The 13,060-nt window shown below is 41.3% G+C and overlaps 1 protein-coding gene across 1 annotated transcript in view; it reads left to right on the top strand.

The window, feature by feature from the left end:
- The first annotated feature begins 2,695 nt into the window (after positions 1-2,695).
- LOC106095208 (ankyrin repeat and LEM domain-containing protein 2 homolog) overlaps positions 2,696-13,060 on the top strand; it is a 68,889-nt gene continuing 58,524 nt past the window's right edge. Inside the window, exon 1 of the mRNA XM_059366583.1 lies at positions 2,696-3,121. Coding sequence (XP_059222566.1) covers positions 2,995-3,121 — 127 coding nt within the window. The 5' untranslated portion in view covers positions 2,696-2,994. The remainder of the gene's footprint in view (positions 3,122-13,060) is intronic.

Raw genomic sequence — 13,060 nt, 5'->3', positions numbered from 1 at the left:
ATCTACAAATTAGACAATAACTTTAAAATATAATAAAAATTAAACCTAGCTAAATCCATATCAAGGCTTGCTTTGCAAATTTATATCAGCATTAAGGTATACTATTTTCTGGTTCTGGGTTCTTGGTCGATTCGGTGTCCTTGATCACAATTAGAACAATGTAGACGTAATATAAATGTGGTTACCTGGGAATTCCGGACGATTCCGTACAAATTTCAAGAGAATCCTCGTGCAAAAGCTTGATGAAGCTAGCACTCTACAATTTTTCTTTTCTCCTCTAGCTTTCAAGCATATAGAGAGATACCCTTTCGGTCTTCTTTGGACACCTGGGCACTAGCTTCTGTCACCATTTATCAGTCTATTTTCCCAGGATAACCTATAAAATCGGAGTTGATTGTTTTACTCCCAGAGTCCACTAACATTCTCCAGTACACTTTCGTCATTGCAAGATTAATCGTTAATTATAATTTCTTTCACTGAATTAATCTTCATATCGATCATTTGCTTATAACTTGTTACAACAATTCCTTGTTTTATTAACTTTTTTACAGGATTCACTAATAGAAGGTTAGGTCACATGCAAAAACACAAAGTGGATAGGCCCCATAAACATCATTAAGGATGTCAAATCTGACGATTGAAAATGTCATCATATAGGAGAAAACGTAAACAAAGAATGAATGTAAAAAGAGAACAAGTTGACATCCTCAATGCCAAGTACTGCCAAATATTAAAAAAAAAGTATATCGGCTGATCGCTTGGCTTAACCTTATTCAGTGAATCCTGACTTTTTTATTTCTTTAGTTGAACGATTACTCTTGCAACCACACTTTTAAGCTTACGTACCTTTTCTTATTCTTTTATAATCACTTAAAGCACGTTTACATTAAAACAAAACCCGTGCCTGATGTAAGCCGTCACTGCACTAGCGTAAAATTTCTATAATTTTCTGCTCAACCAATAACTTTATATTTCCACTTTCACTCGTCCGTCTACACTTGCTGATGGAAGATTTTGCAATGGCTCCAATTCCACACATGAGCGTGCGCTTGGCCAAAATTTCCTAAGTCGGCCATTTCTGTCAAATATATATATTATATACCATCTACTATAAATAGTCCACAGTTCTAGCCGTCTCATTCTAGGAGCTATTAGTATGTGTTCGTGCTATTCTAAATTTTGGCTTTAATCCCTTCTCTCGTTCCCACAATCCTTATAGCAGTTTATAGCAGTTTACTCATTATAGCAGTTTACCCAATATAACACAAATGTATGTATGTGCTAACGATTATCCAAATACACAATGCTCTCAACTCCAGACATTCTCCTGAATGAATCAATTCACAATACGTGGCGTTACGATACGCTACTACGTAGTGGCGGAACGCTTCTCATTTCGATGGGGTGTCAAACTGAACCAATCAGGATCCACACACTAAAACATATGATTGGCGGTGCACGCCAATCTCACAAGTATTCTTTTATCCTTAATTTAATTAATTTCTTTCTTTTCTTTCCAGATGGAGCGGCCCCCATAGCACCAATGAGGAATTGAGGAGACCTGGGATGGGAGAAGTATATCCCTCCACACTGAGCATCCCCCTCTCCGCATCGTGGGACATGAGAACAGGGGTGGGAGAAGATCATCCCTCACACGGCAACCCCCCTTTCTCCATCAAGGCATATGAGGGAATTGGCTGACAATAAGGCAACAACAATAAAAATGTCATCCCTCCCTCCTACGTGGGATAAAAATAAAAAAATCATATTCGCAGCGTTTGGTGGTGGGGGGGGAGCATACAAAAACAAACAAAACAACGCAACAAAAAAAAATCCCCCTCCCCAAATTTGCTCAAAACAAAAAAAAATATAAACCGAAGGTGGTTTTGAGGCCTCCACCAGGGAGAAAAAGGCCTCCCCCTAGCGAAGCTCCACGCAAAAATTTTTTTCCTTTATATTTTCCTCTTCACGAACTCTGCGTTAGACTTTGACCGCAACAGTGTACAACTTTCAGATATGGTGTTTTTGGCTTACATATGACATGTCTTATCGTCTAAAGACAGTTTAAGCGGCGTTAAAAAATGCCGCTTAGTCATCGATGTAGACTTTTTCTCCATACAAACTAAGCGAGAAAGTCCGCTTTATGGGTAAATAAAATACGGCAGAAGTTTGACAGTATTCCTCTCGAAAAACTGAACTTAAGATTAGCTGCATATAAACTAAGCGAGAAAATCCGCTTAGTGGGTAAATAAAACACGGCAGGTGTTTGACAGCATTCCTCTCGAAAAGCTGAACTTCAGGCCAAAAAAAGCTGAACTTCGTTGCCTTAAAAAATGCAACTCTGGAACCAAATCCAAAAAAAGCAACGCACAAAAGTAAACTTTAACGACTAAAAACTCTTCCTTACGTATGGCAACACAGAATGACGTTCAATTTTAATCCAAATTGAAAATTCTTTAACTTTTGCGAGTTGCTTTTATGGGATTTGTTTCCAGAGTTGCATTTTTCATTCTGTTCTGGCCCTTGAATGCTCAGCTTTAACGCTTGATGTGCCATGTTAGCTCCCATGAATTGGCGCCAAAAATCAACTGTTTATCAATCGATAATTCGATTTTTATCGATGTGAAATCCTTCGATTTTTAGCTTAAAAGTTGAATAATCGATTTGATAGAAAATCGACATTTAGATCCTTGTGCGAAGAGATAAAACAGTTTAATTGTGAACAAACGACAAAAATATAACAAGCCAACAAGCAACTTAAAGATAATTGTAACATTAGACAACTGGAAAGTATCGATGATTTACATTTAGTGTTAGTAGGCGGTGTTGTGAAACACCCAGCACGCAAAAATCATACGATTTAGTTGTTTTTTCTGATCATTGTTTCTTTGGTTTTTGTGTTTGATACATATTGAATAAAAAAAAGGAATATATATATTGAACTGTGAAAAAGCAACAATTTGGCCGAGGTCAATTGAAAAATAGCCCTTAAAAATGCCCTACTATGGTCTATATATACCCGTAAAGGGCGGTGGTAGCACAACGTCTGGAACAACTTCGAATCAAAGTGGCAGCAGTAGTGGCAATGATGACGCTGCTGCTTCCAATGATAATGTAACCGGTAAGTAAGCTATTGACTCGACGTTTATCAAAGGTTTTGCAATAATTTTTGCAACACTTGGGGTTCTCTAGGATGCATTTGAGGTTTATGTTTAAAGGTTAGAATTATGGTGTTGTTTTCCTTGTTCTTTTTTGGTTTGTCATTTCGATTGGGCTGTTGATATTTATTCACGTATTGACTACATTTGCGTTTCGGTGTTGTTTTTTTGTGTTATTGTTGTTTTGTGCTCTGGCATCATCGTAAGTCGTATGTGTGTTGTGTGCACAACCATGCAAACATTCAATCGCTTGTCGCATACAATAGGTTGAGAATTGCATGGAATTTCACAACAGTGAGGGGCAAAATTTGTCGGAAAGAAATACCCATTGAAATAAATTTATAGGGCTAAAACGTACATTAAGGAGTATCTCCGAATTTTGAAATTTAGTATGTAGAGGTTACTTTTTAGTTTTTAGAGCGCTCAGCAAGCCTATTACTGGCTTTGGTTGTTGTTGTAGCAGTATGAATTCATTCCCGGCACGGGAGCACCACATAAAATGTCCATAGTGGCATTGGGCATATTTCAACCTAACCCAATCTAGTATGTAGATGTGGTTTGACTGCAGGAAGTCGGTTTTTGGGCCCCTGGACCACCCTAGGGACCAAAAACACATCTTTGGGGGCAATGCTCCAATCTAGGCATTTTGGGTATCAAATGAAGCGTTCTAATGAGTAGTTTACGAATATGCAGAAAATTTTTGTCAAATTGGCACATTAAAGAAGGAAGGATGTACGTTAGCGTCACCCAGGAATTAAAAATTAAAAAAAAATCGCATTGTCCTCTATGAAGGATCGTAATACCTTATAGAATTTGATTACAATATGCATTTAACCAAGACGAGTTTCCAAAAATTTTTGTGTGCCTTCACTAACTTTCAAGTCAATTTAGATATTTACCATCATATAATTTAATTTCGGAAATTCCGTGCAACTAACAAAATCCCCATTTGTTGGCCATTGCACGCCCCTTAGTCCGTTCAAATCTGGTATTGTGTCCGCACCTCAGTACCCGTATCTGGGAGAAGGCGTAAATGTCCTCCTTTGTTTCGTATTTTTGGAGCATTTCTTTCGACCAATCGTCACGAGCCTTTTTTGAGCGATTGACAAATTGTGTGGGATCCAACGCGAACAAATTTTTATACCCACCACCGAAGGATGGGGGTATATTCATTTTGTCATTCCGTTTGCAACACATCGAAATATCCATTTCCGACCCTATAAAGTATATATATTCTTGATCAGCGTAAAAATCTAAGACGATCTATACATGTCCGTCCGTCTGTCTGTTGAAATCACGCTACAGTCTTCAAAAATAAAGATATTGAGCTGAAACTTTGCACAGATTCTTTTTTTTTGTCCATAAGCAGGTTAAGTTCGAAGATGGGCTATATCGGACTATATCTTGATAAAGCCCCCATATAGCCACATTTATTATCCGATTTTGCTAAAATTTGGGACAGTGAGTTGTGTTAGGGCCCTCGACATCCTCTGTCAATATGGCTCAGATACGTCCAAATTTGGATATAGCTGTCATATAGACCGATCCTCCAATTTAAGGTCTTAGGCCCATAAAAGCAACATTTATTATCCGATTTTGTTGAAATTTGGGACGTGGAGTTGTGTTAGGCCCTTCGACATTATTCGTCAATTTGGCTCAGATCGGTACAGATTTGGATATGGCTTCCATATAGACCGATTCTCCGATGTAGGGTCTTACGCCCATAAAAGGCGCATTAATTGTCCGATGTCGCCGAAATTTGGGACAGTGAATTAAGTTAAACCCCTTGAAATACTTCTGCATTATGGCACAGATCGATACAGATTTGTATATAGCTGCCATATAGATCGATCTCTCGGTTTTAGGTTTTGGGGCCATAAAAAGCGCATTTATTGTCCGATGTCGCCGCAATTTGGGACAGTGAGTTCTATTAGGCCTTCGACATCCTTCTTCAATTTCACTCAAATCGGTCTAGATTTGGATATAGCTGCCATATTGACCGATCTCTCGATTTAATGTTTTGGGCCCATAAAAGGAGCATTTATTATCCGATGTTGCCGAAATTTGGGACAGAGAGTTGAGTTAAGCCCCTCCACATATTTCTACAATTTAGTCTAGATCGATCAAGATTTGCATGTAGCTGCCTTATAGACCGATATCTCGATTTAAAGTCTTGGCCCCAAAAAAATGCATTTATAATCCGATTTAACTGAAATTTGACACATTGACTTACGTTTTCGACATCCATATTGTATATGAGTCAGATCGGTTTACTTTTAGATAGTTATATCTAAAAAGACAAATATTTTGTTATACATAATTGAACAATAACTTGTACTTATTAGTATTTGGCCCAAATCGGATCATATTTCGATATATATTGCTATGGGCATAAGGTATGCAATTTTAACCGGATTTTGATGAAAAGTGGTTTACATATATATCCGAGGTGGTGGGTATCCAAAGTTCGGCCCGGCCGAACTTAACGCCTTTTTACTTGTTTGACGGTCAAATGTTCATGCAATATTGAATGTATGCTGGTCCCACTAATGCCTGAGGTTGAAGATCTTGCAAAATCAATTGGCGCACAGCATCAATGGTTTTTGGAACAACAACAAATTTTGGACGACCTTCACGAAATTCGCCTTGGAGCGAACTACGACCTGGATGAATTCACCATACCATAGATAAACACTGATCCTTGATGGAGCTTCATTGCCAAACATTATTAAGTTCATCGATGCACGATGCACCACAAAATATTAGAAATTTTTGTATCGCAAGAGACCCACCATCATTGGATGGGGTATACTAATCTAGTCATTCCGTTTGTAACACCTCTACATATTGACCTGCGAGCCTATAAAGTACGTATATTCCTTATAGTCTTGACATTGTAAGTCGATCTAGCCATGTCCGTCCCTCCGTCTGTCGAAATCACGAAGCGATCGAACGCGCAATGCCAGCCGCTCAAAATTTTTTACAGATACTTCGTTTGATGTAGGACGTTGGGGATTGCAAATGGACCATATCGGTTCGGATTTGTGTATAGCTCCCATATAAACTGATCCCCGGTTTTGAATTCTTAAGCTCCTGGAAGCTTAAATTTTCATTCGATTTGCCTGAAATTTTGCACTAGGACTAGATTAGGACAGAGCGACTGCGATGTTTGTTGGTTCACTCGAAGTAGAGGTAGTGTTCGTGCATTTGAAAGAGAGAAGTATATCAGTGTGTGATGCAAATTTAAAGTTGTCCAGTAGCATTCCATAATGAACGGCGGATAGCAACCTTGACATTCAAGGTAGATCTAGCCATGTCCTTCCCCGTTGTTGTTGTTGTTGTAGCAGTGTGTTTTACACCGAGACGGCAGCCCTTGCCGATGGAGGATTCCATCGGGTCAATCCGGTACGTACAACCGGCTGCCATGGGATTGACCCCGTTGTTGTTGTAGCAGTACTACGAAGGCTGTACTACGACACACACAACATTTCATAGAGAGCAATGTGCCATAACGATAGACGCAAATTAAATTTTAGGAAGGAATTTATACTTTTTGAAATCAGATGTTGTTGCTGATGTTGTAGCGATTCTCGTCAAGCTCGTTCCGGTCCATAGGACCAATCGCAGCGGGAACCTTTTGGCCATTGGTTATTAAAAACGCCAATAGATCGCCTTGTCACATCGAGTATCACAGGTACTCAGTATTTAAGCAAGAGCCGTTGCCGCCCGCCCTCTCACTGAAACTCTCCCTTCGATACCGCTAATTGTCCGCGACTGCAATTGCAACTACTCCGTATACGAAGCATTCCACTAACCGCAACCTGAGCTTCTCGTAATGACGATGAACACCAAACAAATTGGAGTTCAGAGTTTCAACTGACGTGGTGCCAATAATCATTTCGTTCCGGTCGAAATGTGTATATGGCGGCCCTCAAGGCCGTGGGCTCTAGTGCAGTGAGGTCAAAGTGATTGGCGGAGTGTGTGGAATCCCTGAATAGACCCCACTTTCATGACATAGTGCTACCATAGATTAGCGAATACGACAGCGCCGTATTGGTGCCTCCTACTCTCTTCTTGTAATTTCTTGTTATCACATATGTCTTACTTTTTCATTTACTTTTCACAACAGATCAGACTGGCCACCTTTTCATGGTGTGGGTAGCCCACCAACCTTAATTATTAATAATAAATTCCACAGAGAAATCGTAGAATAAAAGAATGACGGTTTTCTAAACATACATTTTTGGTTTTGAAATGTCTACAAACTTGAAATTTTATCAGCTGACACGAAAACGGAACATAAAATTTTGTTTTTACTGAATTCTACTTTTCGGTTACGGTCGACAGATGTTCGGTAATCGTTTGCATGTGTTTTCATAAAGCAAAACAAAACAGCTGACACGTTTTCCTACATTTACGGTATGTTTACGAGAGCATAACCAGGCCTTAACTCTTCTTATTGATGTACAACGTTCGGGATCAATCGATCTACTTCTTGGGGGTACTTAGAAGACGTCAATTATTATCTTGAAATATTGCACGTAAAGATCTGTAATGACTTGAACCACCGCGCCAGGTATGGTTCAAGTCGGTTAATCTGATAAAGCTCCCATATAAACCCTTCACCCGATTTGACATCTTGAGTTTCTTGAAGCCGCAATTTTTCTTTGATTTAGCCAAAAATTTGCACGCAGTGTTTTGGTATGAGTTCCACCATCCATGGGAATAAGGTCAAAAAATGAGATACCTTTTGTATATGATGACCTTCAACAACCACATTAATTGTCGCCTAGGTAGGCAACATTCTTACTCAAGACTTGAAACGTCGATGGTATACAAGAGACGTTTGTAAACACAGGAAAAGAAAAACCAAAAATGTTAACTGATGGCAATTAAAAAATCGTTGACCCGGCACGGGATAGCTGTGAGTACCACACAGCCGGAAAATTGAGGTCTGATCTGTGTGGGTCCATACGGAGAGGTCGGGCGGCACAGGCTCTTGAACTTATACTGAGTACCTATGATGCTCGATATGACAAGGCGGGTCAATGACACATTTGAATAACCAATGGCCACCCTGTTTTCGCGGCGATCGGTCTTTTGGATCACCTACAAGAGCTTGACTTTTTGAAATGGTATAGAAAACTACATATCTGATGTAGCGCTTAATACTAGCATTTCCTTTAAAGAATGACGGATAAAACATAGCTAATACGTTCTTCTTCAAAACAAGTTTACATTTCCCACTGTGACCTACAGAACTTTATTTCATCTCACAATTCTTGTGACGTTGCCATTTTGGCATGTGTTCTATTTATTTTTCTTCTTTGTTGCAGATTTTTGTTTTTGGTATAGCTGGAGTATTTTTGGCTTTGTTTAAATAATACGTATGTGTGTGTGTGTTTGTGCGAATGGATATTATCACTTGAATTTCGGTATTATTTTATTATTATAACCATACGATAAAAAGTTTGTTTTGCTGTTAATATTAATGTCATGCAATGTAAGAAAAAGTGCATTAAACTTTGAAGGAAAGGAATATTGATTTAGTAAAATGTTGGGTAAAAGTAAGCATACAAGCAAATGGGAGTAAACTTCAACATGATTTGACGCTTAAGATTTTTTTTGTCCCGTTTGGTATACACAATTCCTTATTTTAGGTACAGGGGAGTGTAAAAAATCAAGTTGAAATTTGGCATATCTGAACTCAATTTCAGAATATTTTGAACATAATTAGAAGGACAATTGTTATGCGTTTTACTACCAATTTAATAACAATTTGTCGTATGATAACCCTTAATTTATAACATATGAATTTAGATGATTTATTGATGTATTTCTTAAAAATTCTTCTCTTTTTCCTGTACTATGAAAATTAAGTTCAACGTATGAGGTATGAGCAGAATAAATAAAAGTTAGATTATATTTGTGTAAGGTAGTAGAAATAATAGTTGCCAAATCTTATACATTGTGTAATAAATTAAAGGCTAATAGTATATTTTAAAATATGTCTTAGTTGAGACAAAACTATATATATATATATATATATATATATATATATATATATATATATATATATATATATATATATATATATATATATTTTTTTTTTTTTTTTTATTTTTTTTTTATTACCAACACCACCACTATGGTACAGGGTATTACAGATTTGTGCATTTGTTTGCAACGCTAAGACGGAGAAGAGCTAGACCCATCCATAAATATACGGATCGGTTTAGAATCACTTCCTGATTCGATTTAGATATGTCCGTCTGCCTTTCCGTCTGTCTGTCTGTCCATATATTCTTGTAATCAAGGTACAGGTCGCATTTGTTGTCCGGTTTTCACAAAATTTTGCATAAGTAACTTTTTTTGGTCCAAGGACGATTGCTATTGATTTTGGAAAAAAATCGGTTCAGATTTAGATTCAGCTTCCATATATATCTTTCGTCCGATGTGCCCTTTTATAGCTGTAGAACCCACAGTTTTGGTCCGTGTGCAAAATTTCATCGTAATTACTTCAGATTTAGATATAGCTCCCATATATAAATTTCATTCCATTTGACCGATTAAAGCTGTAGAAGGCACAATTTTGGTCCGATCTTTACCAAAATTATCACAAAGTGCTTTTAAACGTGGATCCTTCAATCTGCTCTGCCAAAGCCATGACTCGCTGGTCGTTACCTAGGGGACAATGCCATGAAATGTGATATGCATTAAAGTCCCCTAGAACCAGACGATTATGGACAGATAGTAACACACTTATGTCGGGGTAACCCAACCGGTTGTTGTTGTAGCAGTTTATTGTGTACTATCTTTCGTCTGCTTGATTCTGTTGAGTGTCAAGACCCAGGAACTCCGCGACTAAGATGGGGTGCGTCCACAGGGATCTGGGTCTGAGTCGAGTGGGTCTGGCCGGGCAGTTAAACAGGTGACGTGTATCGTGCGGTCCCTGGTTACAGTCGGGACATACATCTTGCACGTCGGCATCAATCCTAGCTCTGTGGGAATTGAGGCGGCTGCATCTGCCGGAACGTAATTGAGCCAGAATCACTCTGGTTTGCCGGGGGAGGTCGATTTCTTCGGGTGCAATGGGTGGCGGTCGTACTCCAAGGACTACATTCACCCGGTAGCCAGTTAACGCGTCTGCTACCGTGTCTGCATGAATGTTGTTCAGAGCCGCTTGATATGCCGCTTGATCTAGAGGTTCTCTCTTGTAGCGCTGGACCTCACGCTCTAGATCATGTAGATCTACCTTAAGGCTTCTGGGCGGTGGGTATCTATCCACAAGATGATGATTTGGATGATTTCTGCGATAACAGCCCAAAAGGTATTGCTTAGACAGCATGTAGTTATGTCTTCGCACTGGTAGGATCTTTGTCTCCTGGTGGAGGTGGTCCACATGAGAACTAAGGAGGCAGCCCGTCGCAGTTCGGAGGGCGGCATTCTGACAGATCTGAATATTATTCCACTGCGTGTCACAAAGCTGACGTGACCACACTGGCGCTGCATAACTTACCACAGACCGGCCAATTGCTTTGTACGTGGTCAACAAGGTTTCTTTGTCTGCACCCCAAGTGCTGCCAGCGAGTGACTTGAGGACCTTATTTCTACTTTTGACTTTATTGCAGATTGCTGTGGCATGTGGGGAGAAAGTGTAGGAGCTGTCAAATGTGACTCCAAGTATTTTGGGACACTTGATGGTCGGAATCAATTCTCCATCGACCATCACAGTCAGCTCAGAATTCACCTCACGCGTATTTGTAGTGAACAGTGTGGCTGAAGATTTGGTGGCGGATATCTTCAGATTTCTTGCAGCGAAATATGAGGCAAGCTCGTTGAGGTAGACGTTCAACCTATCGCAGATGTCATCAATGGGTGGGGGGCCTGATGCCAAGATCGTACAGTCGTCCGCATATGATACGATCTCTATGCCGTCTGGAGGAGGTGGGATGGAGGAAAGGTAGAGGTTAAACAGAGCCGGAGATATCACCCCGCCTTGGGGAACTCCCTGTTTCACTCTACGGTGTTTTGACTTCTTGTCCCTAAATTCCACAAATGACTGGCGGCCACACAGATAATTCGCGACTCAACGTTTAAGGCCTGGCTGGAGGGACGTGTTGGCGATGTCCTCAAATAATTTGGCATGGCTGACCGTGTCGAATGCCTTCGATAGGTCCAATGCCACGAGGACCGTCCTATCACATGGCCTGGGTTGATTGAAGCCACGGCAAATGTGTGTGGTGATGGCATGCAAAGCTGTTGTTGTGCTGTGCAGTCTCCGAAATCCGTGTTGATGCTCGGCGAATGGAAATTCTCCTACGAGGCTCGGGAGGAGTAATGCCTCAAGCGTCTTAGCCACTGGTGAGAGAAGGGAGATCGGTCTGTACGACTCCCCCAAACTCGGGTCTTTACCAGGCTTCAGTAGCGGGATCACTCTGCCCATTTTCCAGACATCGGGAACTATAAGAGTGTTCAATGACAGGTTAAGGACAGTGGTAAGGTACTCAACTCCAGGTAAATCCAGATTCTTCAGCATCAATGTAGAGATTCCGTCGGGGCCCAACGCCTTGGAAGATTTGGCGCCACGGATGACATTCGTAACTTCGCCCACGGTAAATTGTGATGGCTGTTCATCGGCTCGGAGACCACGAATACGGCGAATGGCTCTCCTCCTTGCCCTGTCTCTCTCGGGATGCACGATAAATTGACGGTTGAACAACCTGGCGCATCTCTTCGGATTAGTCACGGTTAACTCGCCAAAAGTGACTGAGGTCCTGTCGTCCCGTCTACCGGGGTTCGAGAGAGACTTAACAGTGGCCCACAATTTGCCTGCACCGGTGCCTAAGTTACATTGCTCCAAGTGTTCCAGCCACAAATTCCGCTTATGTTCGTTGACTACCCTGTTTATTTCCAGATTCAGCTCGCTGATTCTGGGGTTAGCGGGGTCCATAGCACGAATCCCATCACGCTCGTCTGCGAGTACCACTGCTTGCGCCGGGAAATTGGGTCGCACTTGCGGTATTCGACCGGCTGGTATAAAGCGAGCGGCTGCTGCGTTGATGATGTCTCGGAATTTCCTCTCGGCCACAAGCACATCAGAGGGGGGTGGCAGTTCATTGAAGCGGCGATTGGTATACTCTCTGAAGCCAGTCCAATTGGCCTTCTTATAGTTGATGAACGTTCGGCGCTCAGAGGTTATGAAGTCGGGTGGTCGGTCGATGGTGAGGATTATGGGGAGGTGGTCTGACCCCAAAGAGATGACGGCTTGCCATGATACGTCACTCAGGAGATCAGGGGATGCGATTGAGATGTCTGGCGAGCTGCTGCACCTCCTCGTAATCCTAGTGGGGGCATCCTCATTCACCGTGCAAAACGTGGAGCTATCTATCTGCTCTGCCAAAGCTATGCCACGCTGGTCGTTGCCTAGGGGAGAATGCCATGACGAGTGATGTGCATTGAAATCCCCCAGAACCAGACGACTATGGCCAGATAGCAACCCACTTATGTCGGGGCTGTAGGCCTGGCCATTAATCGGGACACAGCTGCCAACCGGCGGTATATACACGTTGTATATCTCTATCTCGGCAGTACCAGACTTGACTGCTACCCCCATACATTCCATGTATGGGTCACTAGCGTCAAGCGCAGGCGAGATAGGTCTATACTGCACGGAATGGTGTATAACGAAGGCCAATCCCCCACCTCCATTCCTTGAGCGATCCTTACGTAGCACATTGTAGCCGTGACAACTGTGCAAGCTGCAGGTGTTAGTCAGCTTTGTCTCCTGGATCGCTGCGACCGATATGCTCTTCCGACTCATAAAATCCACAATCTCATCAATCTTGCCTCGCAGTCCATTGCAGTTTAACTGCAGGAACGATACATTTCCCGACACTGGC

Source organism: Stomoxys calcitrans, chromosome 4 (assembly GCF_963082655.1).
Source record: "Stomoxys calcitrans chromosome 4, idStoCalc2.1, whole genome shotgun sequence".
Classification (NCBI taxonomy): Eukaryota; Metazoa; Arthropoda; class Insecta; order Diptera; family Muscidae; genus Stomoxys; species Stomoxys calcitrans.
The sequence above is the reverse complement of the archived record's forward strand: the minus strand, read 5'-3'. Positions and strand labels throughout refer to the sequence as shown.